This window comes from Microdochium trichocladiopsis (assembly GCF_020744255.1).
Source record: "Microdochium trichocladiopsis strain MPI-CAGE-CH-0230 chromosome Unknown B0I36scaffold_3, whole genome shotgun sequence".
NCBI lineage: Eukaryota > Fungi > Ascomycota > Sordariomycetes > Xylariales > Microdochiaceae > Microdochium > Microdochium trichocladiopsis.
In genome coordinates this window covers 4,341,831-4,360,848 of record NW_025763546.1, presented here as the reverse complement: position 1 = coordinate 4,360,848, position 19,018 = coordinate 4,341,831, and the positions used below count along the sequence as shown (strand labels likewise).

The 19,018-nt window shown below is 52.2% G+C and overlaps 7 protein-coding genes across 7 annotated transcripts; 3 read left to right on the top strand and 4 right to left on the bottom strand.

Moving 5' to 3' along the window:
* The first annotated feature begins 107 nt into the window (after positions 1-107).
* B0I36DRAFT_319459 (Alpha/Beta hydrolase protein) lies at positions 108-1,256 on the top strand. Its single transcript, XM_046153420.1, has 5 exons — positions 108-282; positions 352-549; positions 615-852; positions 917-1,068; positions 1,123-1,256. Exons 1-5 carry the CDS (start codon positions 220-222, stop codon positions 1,177-1,179), a joined length of 708 nt encoding a protein of 235 aa, XP_046016059.1. The 5' UTR covers positions 108-219; the 3' UTR covers positions 1,180-1,256.
* A 1,322-nt stretch (positions 1,257-2,578) lies between these two features.
* On the bottom strand, positions 2,579-4,500 carry B0I36DRAFT_361275 (permease of the major facilitator superfamily; the record flags this gene model as incomplete). Its single annotated transcript, XM_046158457.1, has 7 exons — positions 2,579-2,770; positions 2,832-2,989; positions 3,052-3,291; positions 3,355-3,956; positions 4,025-4,119; positions 4,198-4,380; positions 4,450-4,500. 7 exons carry the CDS (start codon positions 4,498-4,500, stop codon positions 2,579-2,581), a joined length of 1,521 nt encoding a protein of 506 aa, XP_046016058.1.
* Positions 4,501-5,018: 518 nt separating this feature from the next.
* B0I36DRAFT_238865 (leucoanthocyanidin dioxygenase) lies at positions 5,019-6,264 on the top strand (the record flags this gene model as incomplete). Its single annotated transcript, XM_046149647.1, has 6 exons — positions 5,019-5,055; positions 5,113-5,318; positions 5,386-5,539; positions 5,599-5,910; positions 5,992-6,133; positions 6,183-6,264. 6 exons carry the CDS (start codon positions 5,019-5,021, stop codon positions 6,262-6,264), a joined length of 933 nt encoding a protein of 310 aa, XP_046016057.1.
* Positions 6,265-6,884: 620 nt separating this feature from the next.
* Positions 6,885-7,913, bottom strand: B0I36DRAFT_239713 (uncharacterized protein; the record flags this gene model as incomplete). Its single annotated transcript, XM_046149708.1, has 2 exons — positions 6,885-7,568; positions 7,674-7,913. The coding sequence occupies 2 exons, from the start codon at positions 7,911-7,913 to the stop codon at positions 6,885-6,887; spliced, it is 924 nt and encodes a 307-aa protein (XP_046016056.1).
* A 2,496-nt stretch (positions 7,914-10,409) lies between these two features.
* On the bottom strand, positions 10,410-10,882 carry B0I36DRAFT_347671 (uncharacterized protein; the record flags this gene model as incomplete). Its single annotated transcript, XM_046156590.1, has 2 exons — positions 10,410-10,808; positions 10,865-10,882. The coding sequence occupies 2 exons, from the start codon at positions 10,880-10,882 to the stop codon at positions 10,410-10,412; spliced, it is 417 nt and encodes a 138-aa protein (XP_046016055.1).
* Positions 10,883-11,979: 1,097 nt separating this feature from the next.
* On the bottom strand, positions 11,980-12,468 carry B0I36DRAFT_319455 (uncharacterized protein). Its single transcript, XM_046153419.1, has one exon. It carries the CDS (start codon positions 12,271-12,273, stop codon positions 12,088-12,090), a length of 186 nt encoding a protein of 61 aa, XP_046016054.1. The 5' UTR covers positions 12,274-12,468; the 3' UTR covers positions 11,980-12,087.
* Positions 12,469-12,723: 255 nt separating this feature from the next.
* On the top strand, positions 12,724-13,309 carry B0I36DRAFT_319454 (uncharacterized protein). Its single transcript, XM_046153418.1, has one exon. The coding sequence runs from the start codon at positions 12,805-12,807 to the stop codon at positions 13,171-13,173; it is 369 nt and encodes a 122-aa protein (XP_046016053.1). The 5' UTR covers positions 12,724-12,804; the 3' UTR covers positions 13,174-13,309.
* The last annotated feature ends 5,709 nt before the right edge of the window (positions 13,310-19,018 follow it).

The following is a 19,018-nucleotide window of genomic DNA, read 5'->3' as shown; positions in this document are numbered from 1 at the left end:
CTCTCGGCTAACACCCCTGCCCCTGTGTCGGGTTAACTGATCCGGGGCCCATAAGATACCGCTTACATAAACACCCTCGCGCAACGGACCCGCACGACACAAGCCAGGAGACCGCTGACCCTAGACGATGTTCTATTGTTACAGTTCGGTCAAGCACCTCGGGAGGCTCTGGTACAGCGGACGAGAATCACGCCGATTGGCTTCGAAGCATCCGTAGCTATGGACGACATTTTCGCCGCTATTGCTAGAGACACAATCAACTTCGGCCCAACGGATGATGTGGTAGGTTGTAGAGAAATCCATGGTTAATAGCAGCCCTACAATACTAACGCTCTTGGCTCATCGGATCAGAAATGGCGAGACATGTACACGCCCTTGTACCCTCCTGTTCCAGAGGACATCAGCGTATATCGTGACCAGCGGTACGGCCCGGCAGAGAGGAATCTGCTCGATGTTTTTGTTCCGTCGGGCGATGGAACAGAGAAGCCGGTGCTCGTCTACATCCATGGGGGCGGCTTCTTCTCTGGAGACAAGCAATGGAATGAAAGGGTAAGACAGAGTTCTGATTGTATAGGTTGTTCCCTTCCTAGCACTGGCTAACACGGAATATTTAGGTCTACTCGAATGTTGGATACCATTTCGCACAAAAGGAAACCATTACCGTTGTGGCGAATCATCGGCTAGTTCCCGACGTTCAGTACCCCGGCGGCGCGGATGATATGCAACTCATCCGCCAGTGGGTGTTTGATAACATTTCATCTCACAAGTTTGGCCGAGGGTCAACACAGAAAGTGTTCCTTTTTGGTCATTCATCGGGAGGCGCTCACCTCTGCATGAACCTCTTCGCTGCAGGTATGCCATCCCCCCCCCCCGGCAGTTTGCAGACATGAACGGACTGATCTGACTAGGAGTCAAGGTGACAAGCAAAGGGCTCCACAGGAGCCTCTGTCTCCGCCAGTGGCCGGTCTGATCCTCATCGATGTCCCGTTTTGGTATGACCGACGAAAGCCTGTGCGTGCAAAGACACTGAGAAATTATTACGGGTCTGACGAAGAAGATGTCTGGGGAGTACGCTGCCTAAAATTTCGTCCTTTCAGGCCACGGGACTAATTTCTTTCGTAGCCGAAGTCAGCCCTAGGCTTGTTCGAGAGCCTTCCAGACGAGTCGCCCGTTCTGTAAGCCTGTCCGCGCCACGATATTTTGAGCCTTCTTATTGGGCTAACAACATCTCAGGGACTCTAGAAGATTCCCAATATTCGTAGGTTCGGTGGAATGGGAAATGTGAGTTAGAGTCCTTGTTAAGATTGCTCTATAGGTGGCTTAACACAGTGTACTAGACCGGAGACTACGGATGCCATGGTCAGGTTCTTCAATGCGTACCGAGCTCGAAGTCGGCCCATGGCAACACTGCCCGTGGTTCATGTGCTGAAGAAACACAATCATCTCAGGTGGGCGTCTTTCGTTTTTGGAACCACTGCTAGCTGAAATCAGGTCAAGGCTGACTGTTTGTTAGCAACATCCTTTCTATCGGCACTAAAGACAGTGCGCAGGCAGATAAGATCCTCGAGTTCATTCGGGACTGCTTGGGGAACAATGAGTGAGTGTGGAAACCTCTTGTCAGAGGATTCGGCAAGTACTTGTTGGCTAAGTTTTGCGATGTAGTGTGTTGGTGAAAGGTACCAAAACGTCGCGATTGTAAATGAAGGAGAACAACATCATTAGATAATTCGCACATTGTCAAGGCATATAATCTCAGGCTAGAGGTGGAGCCCTAGATTCAATTTGCGCTACAATATTGTTCCGCAGCGGTCACCTTGAGCTGTTCCCGAAGCGCGCTGTGAGGTACGAGAGTTGGAGGTGCACCGGCGGAATCGCCACCTCGACTTCAAGGTGTTTGACTGGGGTCGAACACGGGGTTCCCCAGACGATCCAAAGGCACTCTCCCTGGGTTAAAGCGAAATCCCTGCTCGGCCCCATCGCTTTCGGGCCGCAGGGCGTGATCAAATGCCAGACTGGACCTTGTAGATCCAGCGCACGCGGCCGAAGCTACATCCCCACAGAGTCGCTGCCAGGCGCATCATGCAACTGTCCGTGTCTTCGTTTTCGTCTTTGTGCGCTTGACGCTCACCCCTTCCCCCCCCCCCCCCCCCCCAGCAGAGTTACCAGTCGAGCCACACTCCAAGGGACCGCGAGCTCTATATTGGAGTGTTCATCGTGTGCCCGGCGTGCACCACCTAGGGCGACGGCTCGTTTGCGCGACTTGAGTAAGGGAGTTCACTCGATGTGACTTCAAAGGCCATACCCCCCTCTTCCGATAGCTGCCACATGTTACCCAGGCGGCCTTGAGTTGCCCGGCTTATGTTGTCGCGCTCTCCCCAATTGCTGTGAGCTTCGCGGCGTTCATGCAGCCGACAACAACGAGCTGCGTACGCGTAGACAATTCGCGGGCGAGCAAAACTAATTTATATCCACTCAACAGACTAAACTAAAACGTACTTGATTCGTGTGTCGTCAGGAATTTTGAAAGTGCAGTCTCTTCACCAAAACTTGATATCCCACACCCGGTCGCGTTCTGCAACTACAAAGGATACCTAAATGATCTAAGCTGGAAATCTGTGAGGTCTGCAAACTCTTCATTCTCCACGTGCTCAGTGGGAAGATTGTCCTGCTCTTTGTCCCTCCTTGAATTCCAAAACCTATGTAGCAGACCCATGGCAGCCAGGAGGATTGCCGTGAAGACCAGGAAGGCAAGCATGGTATATTTGGCAACCTATCTTCCAGTCAGTACACACAGCCTCGCTCAGGAGTTGTCTCGTTCCAGGGCAACCCACATAGTAGTTTGGCGCGTCATAAGCCTGGAACGTCTGGGGGCCGATGATGTTGCCCACTGAATAGCCAAGCTGGTATGCAGCTCCGAAAGCGAACTTTTTGGTTGAGCCACCAACGCCGGCGGTCATGAATGTTATGATGAACAGGACACAGATAGGAACTAGGCTCCTTGTTAGATTGCTGAGGATGCACCAGCTACATTCGTACAGAGAAAGCACTTACACTGCATCGTTAGTGTATAGCCGCCGTAACGAGCACCATTGTATTCCGCAGGAATCGTCAACATCATGACAACGCCCACAATGGCCAAGACGAGCGTGTATATGCCCGCAATGGTACGATTTGTCATCTTTGCGACGAAAAGTGCCACGAACGTGCCCACGACCTGCGCCGAGCCAGATCCCATGTTTAGCAATGTGGTCTGGTTGATGTTGAAGCCAAATCCATTAATGATAGTCGGTCCTGCAGCAGAGTAATGATCAGCTCGAGTTGATGACAAGTAGTCAGGGGTGTCTTGGAGCCTACCAAATGCGGTGATCCCTCCATTGGGCAGGCCGGTCGAGACCAGCAGTAAGAAGATCATGTAGAAGCGGACGTCGCAGAACGCCTCTTTCAACTGTGGCAAGCTAAACTTCCACACCTCGGTTCCCGTCTTGTTCTCTCGGACGCGTTCCAGTGCGATGATCTTCTCTTCCTCGGTGAGCCACGCCGCTTCGGTCGGGGACACGGCTAGCCAGAACCAGCAGATGACTCCAACGGCAAAGGTGAGGGCACCATACAGCACAAACAATCCCTGCCACTTGAAAGTCGGAGCTTGATTGAGTGCAAATGCGAAAAGACCGCCAAACACGGCGGCCCATCCCGAGGTTGTATACCAAATCGCAACCCGGCTAACCTGCTCTTTTTTGGTGTACCACGATCCAGTGATATAGATGGATGCCGGGGCGACGCACACCTCGATGAAGCCGAGCAGGAAACGGACAGCAGCCAGGCTGGCAAAGTTGTGGCAGACGGCATGCATTGCCACAACTATTCCCCAGAGCATTGACATAATGGCCACATATTTTGCTAAGGGGACGCGTTGCATTAGATACGTGGCTGGAATCTCCCCTGCGAGGTATCCGAAGCTATGGAAAACGTTGTTAGAACAGAATTTACTGGTGACATGGAGTTACCGAGATCTGCAAGTACGTACTAGATGATAGAACCTAGCCACGAATACTGCGCCGGGGTGAGGTTTGCGTCGTTCCTGATTCCCATGATGGCAGCAAATGAGAGGCTGTTTTTGTCCTGTTGCGCACAGATAAAAGTTGTGTTAGGTATTATGTGGAACGCATCGGGTTGTTCCTGAAGAGGACAATCACTGACCATAAGCTGCAAGAGGTAGACGGTAAATATCATGGGCATGATTCTCCAGTCAATTTTGCGAAGCACGCGCTTGGCCTCGGGCGAGTCGGCGTGGAACTCAACATTGTGGTTCGCCAGGAGTTCAAGAGCTTTGTCTTTGGGCACCGTCTCGCTCGAGCCAGCCATGACGCTCTCGACGTCCCCCTAGATATCACTTCGTCAATAAGTTGAGCCTGATGGATGGGGAAAGATGGTCGAGCTTGGTCAAAATACCTTTACGGCATCCCTCTTCTTCTTCTCTTCAAGCGAAACTGGTTGCGACATGTTTAATGGTCCGTTGTACTGCTAAGGGCGGGAGACCACATCGATGAGAGCTGCAAGTGCGCGACAGCCCGGCCAATATTATCTACACATGGTCTTGCGGCCAGTCCAGTGCAAAGTGGTGTTCGTTCATATGCATGGCTGTGCATTAGATACCCAGGTTCATGGATCTCACAAGGAAGAGAGGGGGGGAACATAGCCGAGAGTATCTTGATCCACTCATGATAAGAGGCGGGGCGGCCTCCACAGCCCCTAATCAGCACCCTATCATTCAATCATCCGCGCAGCTCCAACTCTCGGCAATCACTCTAGCGCGGCGATTTGTACTAATGCCGGCTATCGACGAAGGGGCCGTTCATCCTAGCATATTTTTATAGCGATACGGCAGGTTGGCGCATCGAAGCTCAGTTTATAGATGTAGATAAGAATCGTTTTCTGAATTGACCCAAGCTGCCTTGGAGCGACTGGATATGTGAACTAGCCTATCGAGCCTGCCTCCCCCACATCTGATCGTTACGATAATGGCTGATAGACTGGTCCCTGTGATTTCTCTCAGAGGTATGCCCACAAGTCCTCCAAATTGATTTAGTCAATGCAATGCTAAGAGGTTGGTAGACTTTGAAGCTCGTCGAGAAGAGATAACGAAGCAGCTAGTTGAAGCTGCAGAGTTTGCAGGCTTCTTCACCCTCGTAGATCATGGCATAAGCGTTGAGGAAATCGAGGCCCAGTTTGCTCTCTCAAAGACGTTCTTCGACTTGCCTGCTGAAGTCAAGGGGAGAACGCCTCACGACAGAAAGACCAATAATGGCTGGGAATACAAGGTGCGGCCCTGTCCTTTTGGCTTTGCAGTACAAGGTTGCGCTAAAACTCACACTCGATTGCCAACAGGCCCAACTCCGGCCCAGCACGGGAACATACGACCAGAAGGAGTCTCTATGGTTGATGCGTAGTTCCCAATGGCCAAGTGATACCGACGTGCCCGAGTTTCGCAAAACAACCGAACACTTCATGGCCAAGTGCGCCAGCGTCTCAAACCAAGTTCGTAAGTCAAACTTGCTTTGATATCCCATTGTCCCTTCCAAACGCTCACAGCAATCTCAGTCTCGTGCTTTTCGGCAGCACTCGGGTTCCCTGAAGGCCACCTCACTACCGCCAACGACGTGACGCGAGCAGACTGCATGACTCAGCTCCGTCTAATACACTACCCTCCCTCCGAGAATGCAGTCGGCACTTGGAGAGCTGGCAGCCATACTGATATCGGGTGCTTAACTCTCCTCTTTCAACGCGACGGTGAGGATGGCCTCGAGATTTGTCCAGGTCGAGAGTCGTACACGAGTTTTGGCATGGGAGATACCTTCACACCACTGCCTGCAAAGACAGGACCTATTGTTGTCAACATTGGTGACATGTTGAGTTAGTTCTCTCTCTCTTTCTATCTTCTCCAAGCATACTAGAGGTGGTTCCGGACTCCTGTTTTAACAAAAAGTCTTACAGTGGCGTGGTCAGATGACCGTCTCAAGAGTAACTTCCACCGCGTGCGAGCCAAAGACACTGGGAAGTCCCCCTCCCGATACTCTATCGCATACTTCAACCAGGGGAGGAAGGACTTTCTGCTACAAGGCCCAGAGAAGAAATAGTGAGTTTGCCCATTCTGTCTATTCGGACGAGTTTCTGACAGATGCCAGCCCTCCCATTACTGTCGGAGAGTGGTTTGCAGAGTCTGTGGCAAGAAACTTTGGGCGGCAGGTAGCAACTTCTCCTTCTTGACGTTTGGATGCGCCCGAAAACCGAGAAGCCAGTGATGATTCCGCCAAATCACTTTGTTACGGTCTGGCACCTATGACAGAACGATATACCAATAGAGCAAAAGATGAGGCAATAATCGCAATGGTCGGCAATTACCCAGGTGCTTCCAGTACCTTATAGTGCCTCCCCTGGTCAGCCGTGACAGAAAGCCGGATTTGTATGCAGGAGCGAGAAAATGACTTCGAATAAAGGTCCATTGCGAAGGCAATTAATTTCAAGAACTTAGGACGAGGGAAATCGCCGCTGCCGTCTCCCAATCCGTATCTATGGTATGCTCAATTATTATGATCGAGTCGATTGTGATTCACGGATCATCACATCCTTTTCAGGATACCGGACGTACTCGACGCTGTACGTCATACTGCCTTCCTCGTGTAAACTTTGAGCTGCGACAAACCGCTTTTTAGTGTATCTTCCTCCTCTTTCACCAGCGGAAAGTCCTGCATCGTGTATTCCTTCCACATCTCTCTGGACCTTGGAGATTCTGGGTTACCTCGAGGAACCCTTCCCAACAAGAGGGCATACTGTTAGCATGTCGTCGTTCAACTCAAGAAGCCGCCAGTGCAAGTAGCTATGTACACTTACTGTTTCAAAGTCATAACTACCAGTTCGTCGACCTTGCTGGTAATTATCACAGCTGGTCTCGCCAAATCGGCAATGATCTGATTGATTGGCGCAGCCACGAAAGGCGCAAACACGACACAGTCGTCACTGAGTTCAGAGAAACCCCCAGCCCCGTGGCGGCCGACAAATTCGAACTCTGGGGCCACCCTCCCAACTATGCTCTTTGACTCTGCCGTGTAACTGGGGTCTTGGGTGACCAGCTTTACTTCAGTGCGACTCGCTGCTGTGACAGCTTCTTTCAAAGTGAGGGCAACTGCATGGTGCACGGAACTATCCAGAGCACAGTCATGTTCAGTCTCCTGCTCGTGCTCTGGCCGCTCGCGATTCTGAATGTGCCACCAGTCCGGTGACCTGAAGGTGAGATCACCAAGTCCAAAGCAGACCACCTTGCTCACAGTCTTTCCTGGTTCCGACGACAAAATATGGGTGATTTGGGTTTTCACCGATTGGCATGTGGCACTGGCTTGCCAGGTCTCACGATAGGAGCGAAACCATGCTTCGCAATCAGGGTGCGGGCCTCTGTATTCCTCAATGCTCATGTTCTCCCATTCCAGAATATACGAGCAACCATATATCTCCGGGGGAAGGTTCCTTGGCCTGCTGCGGACCAGCGACCAGTACTCGCGAAAACGAACAAATGGCTTCCTGTCGGTGTCTGAAATCAGTGAAAATACAAGGAGCCTCAGAGGACCACACGCAATAGAAGTCTTGACTAGCTAGATCTCTCGGTAGGCATGTTGAAACACTGACCAGATTGGATTTTCGACGCCAAGCATGGGGTTCTTGATTTTGATATGCGAGCCATCGACACGACGCAACGTAAAGGTCTCGGCAGTGTTGACATGCTCCAACTGCTGCTCGATATCTACTAGGTCTTCTTGACGCCAGAGTCTCGCACCAGCATGATAAAGAGTGAATGACTGCTGACTGCTGGCGACCCAGTCGGAACGGCAACAGTCTAGCACTGGTTCTGCAGGTGAGGTCATCTTTCCGGTATAGTTTTAAGAAATCAGGCTGGAAATTGGGCAAAGTAGCGACAATGGAATGGGTGATGAGACCTACCAATGTATCAACAGAGCTGTGCAGGAGAGTTACTGCATCTATCCTCACTCCGCTGAGAACCCCGCAGAGCTTTGGCAGCCGCGCAGGGTGGTTGGTGACGACGTGGAGCACCAACATGCATCCATTTCCACGTCTCCATTGCCGGAAAAACTCTGCTGCTGCATAGGTAGTGCCGCGGAGCAGCCTGATTGATCAAACCAGAAAGGCAAGCGGTATGAGCGTCTCGGTTGAGCCTGTATATATCCAAGAGTTATGAGAATCTTTTCTCTGCAGAAGGGCATTTACTCCTCAAACCCTTCCTACTCTAGTCTAGTTCAAACAGACAGCCATTGGCTGCAGGACAGAAAGTTTAGCTGTACGCCTGCCTAAGATAAGTGGCTAATGATAAGTGGCACAGATGGGTATAACTTTGCGTGCTGACCAAGAAGGATGAATACTCAAAATTCCATACCTGGCCGGGTACACCACCGACGACAGCTTCGATTACACAGATTGGACGGGGTCAGGAGCTGCTTCAATGTCACCTTAAGTGAATTGGCGCATCTGTGCACCAATATGCACGCTGGGCCGCGTCATATGCAGCGGTGGACACCTTTACGAAGAAGTCGTCAGCCAACAAAAGGCTACATGCCACATCACCTCACATGCATCAGGAGTCTGCTGGGAGCAGGCCCTGCCCTGGTTGCTTGCCTGTGGATGTGGCTCCCCGCTTCCCAAAAGCTCGTTCTAGCAGAAAGCTTAACACATGAGAGTCCGGTGGCCCCCGCCGGGCGGGGCTTGGAGAGGGATTCAAGTAGATCAACGTGAGAGGGTTTTCACGAGGTCCTCTCCGGAGCGAGCAAATCCCAAGATACTAATGCACGATAAGCCTTGAGCTTATATTACCAAGCCGCGGTATTAGGTCGACCGAACTCGTCAATGTAACCCAGGAAAGCCTAGATGGGATGCGGATAGTGCATGAACCATATTGCCGAAATCTGGGAAATATCTTCTTTGATTCGAGATTGTATCGCAGAATACACTATGCCATGATCCTTGCTTCTCCTCTTACATGCATATGAAGATGTCTCGCCCAAACGCTAATAGCACGCATTCCATGAGTTGCCGCACATGTCAAAGTAAAGACCGCATCCACGACATCCCCATGAGACACATTGCTCGGGATACCAGCAGCTATACCCTCTGCACGATCGCGCGAAGATGTTACCCTCCTCGCCTCTTGTGCTGATATGAGGAAGTTCCTCCCTGTTACAGATCTGCTGCGGAGTCTGTGAAAACGGATCTTCGGTGTTAGCCTTTGGGGAAGCAAATCAAAGGACTGCGCGAGCTTGAGTTGCTCAAGTTGGACGTACTGCAGTATCAACATCAGCATCATCGACATGAACTTCGTTGACCTGAACCTCGTTTGCATGGACATCGCTGGCGAGGGCATCATGGATGTGAGCCTCATCAGGCTGAGTGCCTTCGGCTAGCGGAGTGACCGCGCCCTCTGCGGACTCGACGGGGGCGGACTGCACCGTCGAGATGGCGGTAGCGATTGCCAAGATTGTAAAGAGGTTGGTCTGCATATTCGACGTTGGGCTGTTGTTGTTCTTTGGTGAGATAACAGGGAAAGTGTTGGCTATTTCGATTAGCTCTGAGGTTAAGATCATCTCGGGGTACAGCGGATGGGAGAAATCTGCTCTACTTATAGTGATCTCTTGCGCTTATCCCTTTGGCCCTTGCCATATAAGACTTCATCGTCGGCTTTCATCGTAATACACGGAGATGTGCCGGCTTCAATGAGGAAAGGGGGCGGGTTGGCAGCTGTTGAAACCCTGTCGAAAACCTGCATGTTGGCCCGCGTGTCTGCTGCGTCTCGCACGGAAGACCGCCAAATTTTCCGCCATTCATGATCGTCTCCGAACATAGCACTCTAGTGGGACGACTATGAATAGCCTCTAGTGCTGTTGTTGCTGGTTGTCGTGATAAGCAAGCACAGCAAGGGTGGTGTCCGAGCTAAGCGCCCGCGTACGCAACATGCAGTGTGCATGCATATCGGACCATCCAGGCATTTCCGATGTGCCGACGACCGGCACCAAGTTTGGAGACTTTCGGGTGAGCCCTAAAGTATGTGATGTGCATGCCTCTCCTGGGGAAGAAGGACGACTGGTCGACTGCAAGAACGAGGGTGATGCCTCTCCGGGGCAGTCTGCCCCAGTCGCTGCCATGCTGTCCCGAGATTATCCTACTGCTGCATCAGCAGGCAAAGCTAGACATGGCAAGTGACAACTGTGATTGAGTCGCAGTGCTCGCGCAGAAATGGCACTCGGCAAATACATCTGCGTGAATCCGGGTTGACTTGATTGCCATGATTTAATCGCGAACGTCTTTGAAGATTAATGAAGGGACCATCTAGAGCCTTGATTCACCGTGGTCTCCTACTTGCTCGAGACGCAGCTCAAGACGCCGCGCCTAGCCAACTCCTCGTTATGTGCTAAAATTCTAGCTTTGTCCTCCTCTGAAATTTTCTTAGGAACATTCTCTGCCGCAGGATGGAGCATATCCCAATGAGAAATGTTGCGGCCGTCGGCGGTGAGAAACCTCGGGGGCAACGGGAGCTCATCGTAATACTCTCTGATTTGGGCTGGGTTCAGGCCGACTGCGTCAACCACATTCCGCTCGCCATCAAACCTACGGAGCACACCATCGTAGCCCAAGGCATCTATGCCTTGCCCAGCTGGAGCCTTCTTCATCGATCCAAGGATATCGTATACAGACATATTTTCAATCATGCGCTGTCTGTCTGTAACGGCTTGGGGCGTCGTCGGGCTCTGGAGCTGTTCAATTGAATCATCAGCGTATTAGCAAATATGAGTGTTCGAGTAGTACTTACTCGTGGCTCGCCCGCCATGGTGCCAGCGAGTTGATGGGAATAGTAACAGGTCAATTCGAGTATTGGGAGGGGAAATGACGCTGTTGAAATAACAAGTATATGATATTTCAGCTACAGGGGTTCATGTGAAGCATGTAGTGACGGCAGAAGTGGTGTTGGTTGAAAGCATGGGAAATGGTCATCCTTATATATGCTTCGATGGCGTTGCAGACAGGGCTACCCACGCTAAGCCTTTTTAGGACGCCGCCAGATTCGTGGAGTACATCCGAGAGCATGACTACATGATTTTGAACCTAAGACAGAATGGTCGATCATCACACCCTCGCCCATTATCCCGAGGTATCTCTCAATAGATCAGTGCATTAATTTTGGTCGCACCCACAAGCGGCCACATGACCGTGAAGAAAGTGCGGCCCTGTTTTCTATGCGCTCTTTTAGCTTTAGTAGGGATTGTTCCACATATCAAACTCGCTTCCCTCGAGCGGGACATTGACGCCCAAGTCTGGCCACAACCACTCTCCACCATGACTATGTGCTTCGCAATGTTCGACTCGTATGAAGTATTCCCAGGTATTGGGAAGCTACATTCGGCGGTCTCAGGAACTATTGAGGGGGTTTGTGCCTGATGCGGTGGCTTATCGAATTGTCGGAAGACACCATCGGGGTCCGTCCTCGAGTTCTCGATAGTGGTGATTGTTGTCTTTGACGAATCCCAGGCCTTGTTTCTCGTCACGCCTGTCGAACATGAAAGAGCTTCTGACGACGATCCCGGGCCCGTATTCCCACTTCCACCCTCCTCCCTTGCCAAACCTGTGCCGACCACGTCATCGCCGCTACCATCGTCGCTGTCACCACCTCCACCTCTTAGCATCCTCTCAATGATCCTCTCCAGAGTCCTCCTCCCCACAGTCACAAACGTAGTAGCCAAATCCCTCTCATAGTTAACCGGCATCTGCTCGTATGGCACCGGCCCAACATCACCAGACCGAATAACAGTCGAGACAATCCTCCTCCCATGCCGATCCCACCAGCGCACAACCTCCGCGCAGACCTCGCGCACGGGACTGTCCACAAACGGCGACTCGGGCCGCGGGCTATCCGGGAACAAAATGTCCCACACAGTGAACCACTTCTCCGCCAAGCTTAGCGTGCGCCCGACCCGCTCGGTGAATTTGAGCCTGTGCTCCTCCGTCACACCCGATGGCGCAATGAACTGAGTGCGCTCACACGTGCGGGCGATGAGGTGCTCGTTGAGACCTGCTTGGGAAGGGGCGACGTGTCCGCAGATAGGGCAGTAGTAAGGCTGAGCGTGGCTTCGACGGAGGTGCTGTTTGACGTCTTTGACGTATCGGAGCTGTACTAGTAGGCATCGTTCGTTGGCGACCATATTGTGCTTGTAGTATGGGCATGCGAGGAGTGGGCTCGCGTCGCTGGGGTCGGTCAGGATGGTTGATCCGTCTGTGCCTCGGGCACGCTTTCTACCCTTGTCGTCGTCGTCGTCCTCCTCCTCCTCGTTGTCATCATTGTCTCCGGCAGCCTCTTTGCCCTTCTTGTTGTTCTTGGATGGCCCATCGCCACCTTTACTGCCGTTGTTTTTGTTGTTGTCATTGCTCTTGTTGTCAGACCCTCGCTTTCGCTTTGTCGGCGCAGCTTGAGTCCGGTCGCTCTTTCCACTACCGTGTGCTCGCCAGTAGGAACTGATTGCAATCTCCAAAAGTCTCGCAATGCTCTTCTGGAAAGGATGGTCGGCGGGCAGTTCAGTTTCACCCCCGGCGTTGGAGAAGGGTAAAAAGTCCACGACTCCATCATCGTCGGTTTCATCCGAGCTGACCACGGTGCCAGGTATGGCTGGTGAGCCATCGCTATCTGGATCTTGTCGCTTCGAGGCGGGCTTTCCTGGCTTTGGCTTCGATCCCCTGTTGGCAGAACCGACCGTGGTAATGCTCCTCGCGGCCGGGATCTTGCTGGTCGTGTCTGGTGCAATGGTCTCTGCCTTTGCCTTTGGAGGCGCCGGTGCAGCAATGTCCTCTTCTTGTTTACCCTTCAAAACGATCCGGCGAGAAGCAGTTGGATCACGGACTATTTCCTCACAGTATGCGTCGAAACGCAAGCTCCACAGTCTCATCGCCTGCATCAGGCGTTCTGTCCGGTCCATTTCACGGTCGATCCCGAACAACGTCTCGATGAATGCCTTGCCTGCGTTCGAGCCAAGCTGTGGTTTCTCAGAGCGTGACTGTGTCGATTCTGTAGGCTCGGCGGAGTTCGACATTGATGTTGACGTTGACGTCGAAGAAGATGCCGTCACTTGAGTCGGTACAGTATCAGACGTGTTCCCCTCCAGCATACGCTCCGGGTCTTGCTGGGATGTCTCTCCACTGGTCACATCGTTCTTTTCTTCCTCCTTGCTCCTCTGTCCATTGAAGGCCTTCAGCATCGGATTCTCGCATCGCTTCAGCAGGCTACGGAGTCTGTCCATGCATCGTTCGCCAGCCGCGATAAAATCTTCGAGGAGTTCTCAATCTTCGTGTTTGCGGACACATGAGATCGTCTCCTCCGCTCGCTTGATTTTCCCGGCGGTCTGTATTAACAGAAGCCAGAGCTCTCCAGCCACCTCGCTTCGAGGGGTTCTGGCACCATAACTGTGCACGGTCCAGTCATAGATCCACTTGCCCAGGCTGTTGGCGTCGAAGACACTACCCAGCAGCAAGATGGGCTCTTCGTCGGGGTCCCAATTTCGTAGGGAGTATCCCGTTGGTATCTGGTGGCGACGGGCGTCCACCTCGGTCGCTTTGCTGGTTTTGGGAGCTGGCGCCTTGCGTGGGGATGATGCGTTCCTGGGGCGCCGCGATGCTGCACTGCCATGAGATATGTATGTGTTTGGCGTGTACCCATAGCCGTGCGCAGGACGGCGTGAATGTCGTGGGGTTTGAGAGGTGGACTTATTTCGGTCGAAGCCATAGGTTCTGTATGTGGAAGGTCGAACTCTCGGGTCTAGTTCATAGTCCGCGTATGGATTGTCTGGTTGGTATGAATATCTACCGCCGGTTGCGAAGTTGGGAGGTCTCGAACCAAAGGCGTGGTCATTAGCCTCATAATAGCGATGGTCGGCGTGGTAGAATCGTGGCGATCGTGTGGCGGGCCAATAGTAAAGTGGTGGCCGTCGGCCAGCGGTCCGTGAGTGACTCGTCCTTGGCTTGGGTTGAGCTTCGCACGATGCAGGAAAAGTGGGCATTCTGTCTGGATCGGACAGTAAAGAGGACTTTTCTTGCAGCTCTTTGTTGTTCTTTCCCTCATCTTTGTCGATGTCCATCCGATCAGGCGCCACAGCCGTGCAAGGACTTGGGAGTAAAGCTCCCGGTTCGTCGGGGGGGTTGTCATCCTCCTCATTCTTGGGACAACTCGTCTCCGTTGTGAATATCTCGCCATAAATGTCATTTTCGCTATAATGGTCCTCGGGATCGAATCTTTGTTCGTCGAGGCAATTTCCGATGTCAGTTGAAGACTCATGCGCTGGCACACTCGCAGAAGCTCCGTCATGGTAGGATTTGCTCGGCCTGGCTGTCGGCGCGGGGTCTTTGGAAATGACAGCAGCCGAACAAGACTCAGCCCCTTGGTGCTGTCTATGCTGGGCATGGTCAGCCTCTCGTTTGACCGAGGTCACCGACGATGATCGACGATGGGTGGGAAAGTATTGCTCTGCTGGCGAATCTTGGTATGTCGACGTGGGCAGGAGGTAATGTTTCCCACGCGGAGAAGGCGTCGACCACCCCTTTCCCGTCGTCTCTCTTGACTGGTCGTGGGGTGAATAAAAGCTGCCCCGTCGGCGTACGGGACTCTGCCAACCTAATTGATGGGCATCATCCAGCGGGGAAGAGGCAGCGCCAAAAGGCGACGGCGAGCCGTGGGTTGGGGTTCCCTGGGTTCTCCCCATCTCGAAGCGAAGGTTTTGGAAGGGGCTAGCGTCAAAGGGAAATCATATTCAACGCACAGCTGTCCCCGAGGCGGCAGTCGGGCTTGCGAGGGGTTGTGCACAAGAGAGATCGAAAATCACAAGCAGGAGCACAGAGGCATTTCTGTCAGCTCAGTTAAGGCACAGCTGTGCCTTAACCCCTGCCCGCACAGCCGCACCCTCCCAGGCCTGAGGGTTGGAATGACTGCCGATGTGTCCAATGAAAAGCCTGGAGCAGCTGAGTGGCTGGCTGCAGGAGCGGCAGAGACGTGGACATGGGTATGTGAGACACTCTGCATCAAAGTGCAGATGCATGCCGGGGCCGCATAGCGGATTGTTTCACGGAAGTGATATGAATAGCTGGACAACAAGCCGTAAACAGTCTGTCTCTAAAGACAAGTAAGGCACATATGTGCGCTCACTGCCCTTTCGTGTTGTGCGCTGATGTTTTCGCATTGTCTCAATTGATACCTGAAGAGGCTTCCAGTGCGAAAACATTGCATGGATATCATCACATAAATATATCGGGTCGATGGTAAACATATTCTTGCAAGTCTTGTATCCAACACAACCATTGCACAACAGCTCCTATTGAAACATCCCAGAAACACACACGGACCGGCACATACCATTGTAAACAAAGATGCAAGACTTTACAGACAATACCCAGGTCCTCGACCACAGGTAAGCGCAAATGGACATTCGGCAAATTGCCACATCTGATATCATTTTTGTCACAGGTACTCCAAGTCCACCTCTGACCCGGCGCCATCCAAGGCGAATTCCAAAACAAAGAGGAAACAAAAAGAGGCAAAAGCCAAGGTGGAACAATATCTACAACAGCAACACATAATTCTCGATGCAGAGCGGCGGGCTTTACTGGGGTATGATCCAGAGGAATACCATCGAGAGCGTGCGCGACGCGCGCTTCGTGATGTCGATGCGCAACTTAATGGCTGAGTGTTGAGAACTACGGTATTGATGAGTCAGGAAGACACAAGGGGCCGTCTTCGACCTGTTGACTGGAGTCGGGGAATGTCTTTCTTCATTCAAGTTGTTTTTTGAAGCAATGCAATTATGGAGCATCATCGACTTTACCATTGAGACGCCATGACAGCTAAATTTCTCTTGACGAATCTAGTAAGCTACATGAAACCATACTGTGGTCCGAAACAAATCAACGATACTATTCAGATGTTGATAGTTAGGCGATAAGGCAAGTTCTAGAAGGGGCAGACAGTTCTCAAACACGCGAGCAAGTTAACCTCTGATTTTGACCAAGAGTCGTGCTAACTAGCACACTAATGGGTAATTAGTCTTAGCGGGCATGGGAGTCGGGTGTCACGATCCTGCCTCCGGGGTCAACCGTCTGGCAGGGCGCTCGGGTTGCTGTTCTGCAAGATAGGTAAAGCCTGTGCAAGATCAACTAACACTCTGCTGTCGTTCTCTCTCTGGGTTGTCGTTCGTGTCTCTTGGAAGAGATACCAGTCTCGGCAATTGAGTGACTAGTTCAAGTGTGGGTGAAACTGATACTTAGATTGATCGCTGAAGTACAAAGGTAGTGACTGTGTATCTAGGAGATCCTCCGCATCTATATATCCTTTGTCCTTCATCGTGCGTGCTCTGGATCGCTTGTCCTGTGCCGCGATCCTGGATCACCGTGGATCTGTGGTGATCCCCAGTGATCCTGGATCGTCTTGGATCTGTGGTGATCCAAGGTGATCGTTCGTATCTCTTAGAAGAGATACTAGTCTCGGCAATTGAGTAACTAGTTTAAGTGTAGGTAAAACTAATACTTAGATTAATCGCTGAAGTGTAAAGGTAACGACTATCTATCTAGGGGATCCTTCCTATTAAATATCCTAGACCTTTGCCCTTTATCGTGGGCTATTTCCTACGTACGCTATATTACGTGTACCGCGCCCTACTGTCACGATCCGATCTCCGGGGTCAACCGTCTGATCGGCGCGGTGGGGTTATGTTCTGAATAAGGCAGATAGCAACCTCATGCAATACTGACTCCGTGCTTGTCGTGTCTCGGGGGTTGTCGTTCGTGTCTCTTGCGAGATATCACACTCGGATCAATTGAGTGACTAGGTCAAGTGAAGGGTGAGAATGATACTTAGATTGATCGCTGAAGTACAAAGGTAATGACTGTCTATCTAGGGAATCCTTCGCATTATATCCTTTGTCCTTCATCGTGGTTTCAAGGAGGTGTATCCTTGGATCGCTGGATATGTTCCGATCCACATATCCTTGGATCGCTGGATATGTTCCGATCCACATATCCTTGGATCGCTGGATATGTTCCGATCCACATATCTGTGACGACCCGACCAACAGGTCGCAAGATCGGGCCAGGGACAAGGGCAGGTCATGCACGCGGGTCCAAGAAACATTACCTAAGCCACCATGATGAGTCATCCAGGACAGGACCACGCCAAGACCGTGGAACTGTGCCAAGAACTGTGGGACTGCGCAGTCCCAGTAGGAACTGCGCAGTGCGCCGATAGAACTGACAGTTCCAAGGCACGGCAACACAGTTCACGATGAAGGACAAAGGATATATAGAGCCAGAAGGATTTCCTTGTAGACAGTCATTACCTTTGTACTTCAGCGATCAATCTAAGTATCACCCTCACCCTTCACTTGACCTAGTCACTCAATTGATCCGAGTGTGATATCTCGCAAGAGACACGAACGACAACCCCCTCGAGAACACGAGAAGCACGGAGTCAGTATTGCATGAGGTCGCTACCTACCTTATCCAGAACATAAACCCCACCGCGCCGATCAGACGGTTGACCCCGGAGATCGGATCGTGACATTTTGATCGCTCTTGTTCGGGTAAGTACACCCCGAGCAATACTGACAACAGGTACCACAGTTACAGGTCATGAACAACAACCCAGCACACACCCAACAAAGCACCGCCAACCCATCGCAGGACAGAACACCTGTGGGAGCGCGCTGCAAGGAGTGTGCACAACCAGCAGTCTATCTCGGACGTTGCTATCGACACCAGCTCAGGAAGGAAGTAGGAGAGATCTGCCAACTCTGCCATAACCTCCGATATATCAACCACGACGACGTTTGTTCCGGACGGTCCTTTACCCACTGGAACGAGGAAGAGTACCTCCAGAGCGCCAGCAACGCCAGAAAGAGATAAACCATGTCGAACATGTCAACCGACTCCGCAGGACGGGCCGTCACTCCAACCCACGGCCGGACCCTGGAGGACGAACTAGGCGAAGTCAGCCAGCCCGGACTCTCAACTGAGGAAGAACTGGCCAGACTCCAAGAATGGGCCAACGGCGCAATCGAACACACCAAGAAGCAGGACAAGGCCATCCTGGCCCTCAACCGAACCACCGAGGAGTACAAGGGCATGGTCGCCGAGCTCCGGAACCAGGTCCAAGCGCTCCTGGGAGCGGCCAGCATCATCGCGACCCCCAGCGGGGGGAGCGTTCGTTTCAACACCCCCGCCAAGTTCGACGGAACCCCTGGGAAACTCAAGGGATTCCTGGTACAGCTCAAAGCCTATCAACGACAATACATCAACCAGTTCCAAACCGAGCAAGACCGAATCATACACGCTGCCGGTTTCATGGAAGGAAAAGCACTACGATGGTTCGAGCCACACCTCGCCCAAGCACTGGAGAACGACCCAGAAGACATGGAAGGAGAAACGAGGAAGATCTTCGAGTCCTTCGACAACTTTGAGGAGGCCCTGGAATCTCTGTTCCAGGACCCCGACGAGAAGAGACGAGCCGAACGGGAACTCGAGAAGCTCAGGCAGAACAAATCAGCTGCGGAGTATGCCACCGATTTTCGACGCATCATCGCGCAGCTCGACATGACCGAAGAAAGCAAGATCTCGAGCTTCTATCGCGGGCTCAAGGAAGAAGTCAAGGACAAGATGGCGGAATACTTGGAGCCACCAACCAAATTCCTCGAATACTGCGAACTCGCCATCAAACACGACACGCGCCTATACGAGCGACGCGCCGAAAGACACTATGGCAACACCACGAAAATACAGCATCAACCCAGACAGCCGATGCAGAAAACGTTCAAAAGGACCTTTAGGCAGCAGACCACTGCAACGGGCACCCATGCGGGACCCATGGACATCGGGAAGGCGACCCCGAGAGACAACAAGAAGTTGTGCTACAACTGTGGAAAAGAAGGGCACTTTTCAAGGA

Excerpts from the sequence above, each read along its gene's own strand:
- B0I36DRAFT_319454 (XM_046153418.1), top strand. The coding sequence starts at position 12,805 with ATGCTCCTCGCGGCCGGGATCTTGCTGGTCGTGTCTGGTGCAATGGTC.
- B0I36DRAFT_319459 (XM_046153420.1), top strand. The coding sequence starts at position 220 with ATGGACGACATTTTCGCCGCTATTGCTAGAGACACAATCAACTTCGGC. Across the intron at positions 283-351 it reads TCGGCCCAACGGATGATGTG|AAATGGCGAGACATGTACAC; the intron begins GTAGGTTGTAGA and ends TCATCGGATCAG. Across the intron at positions 550-614 it reads ACAAGCAATGGAATGAAAGG|GTCTACTCGAATGTTGGATA; the intron begins GTAAGACAGAGT and ends CGGAATATTTAG.
- B0I36DRAFT_319455 (XM_046153419.1), bottom strand. The coding sequence starts at position 12,273 with ATGCCCATACTACAAGCACAATATGGTCGCCAACGAACGATGCCTACT.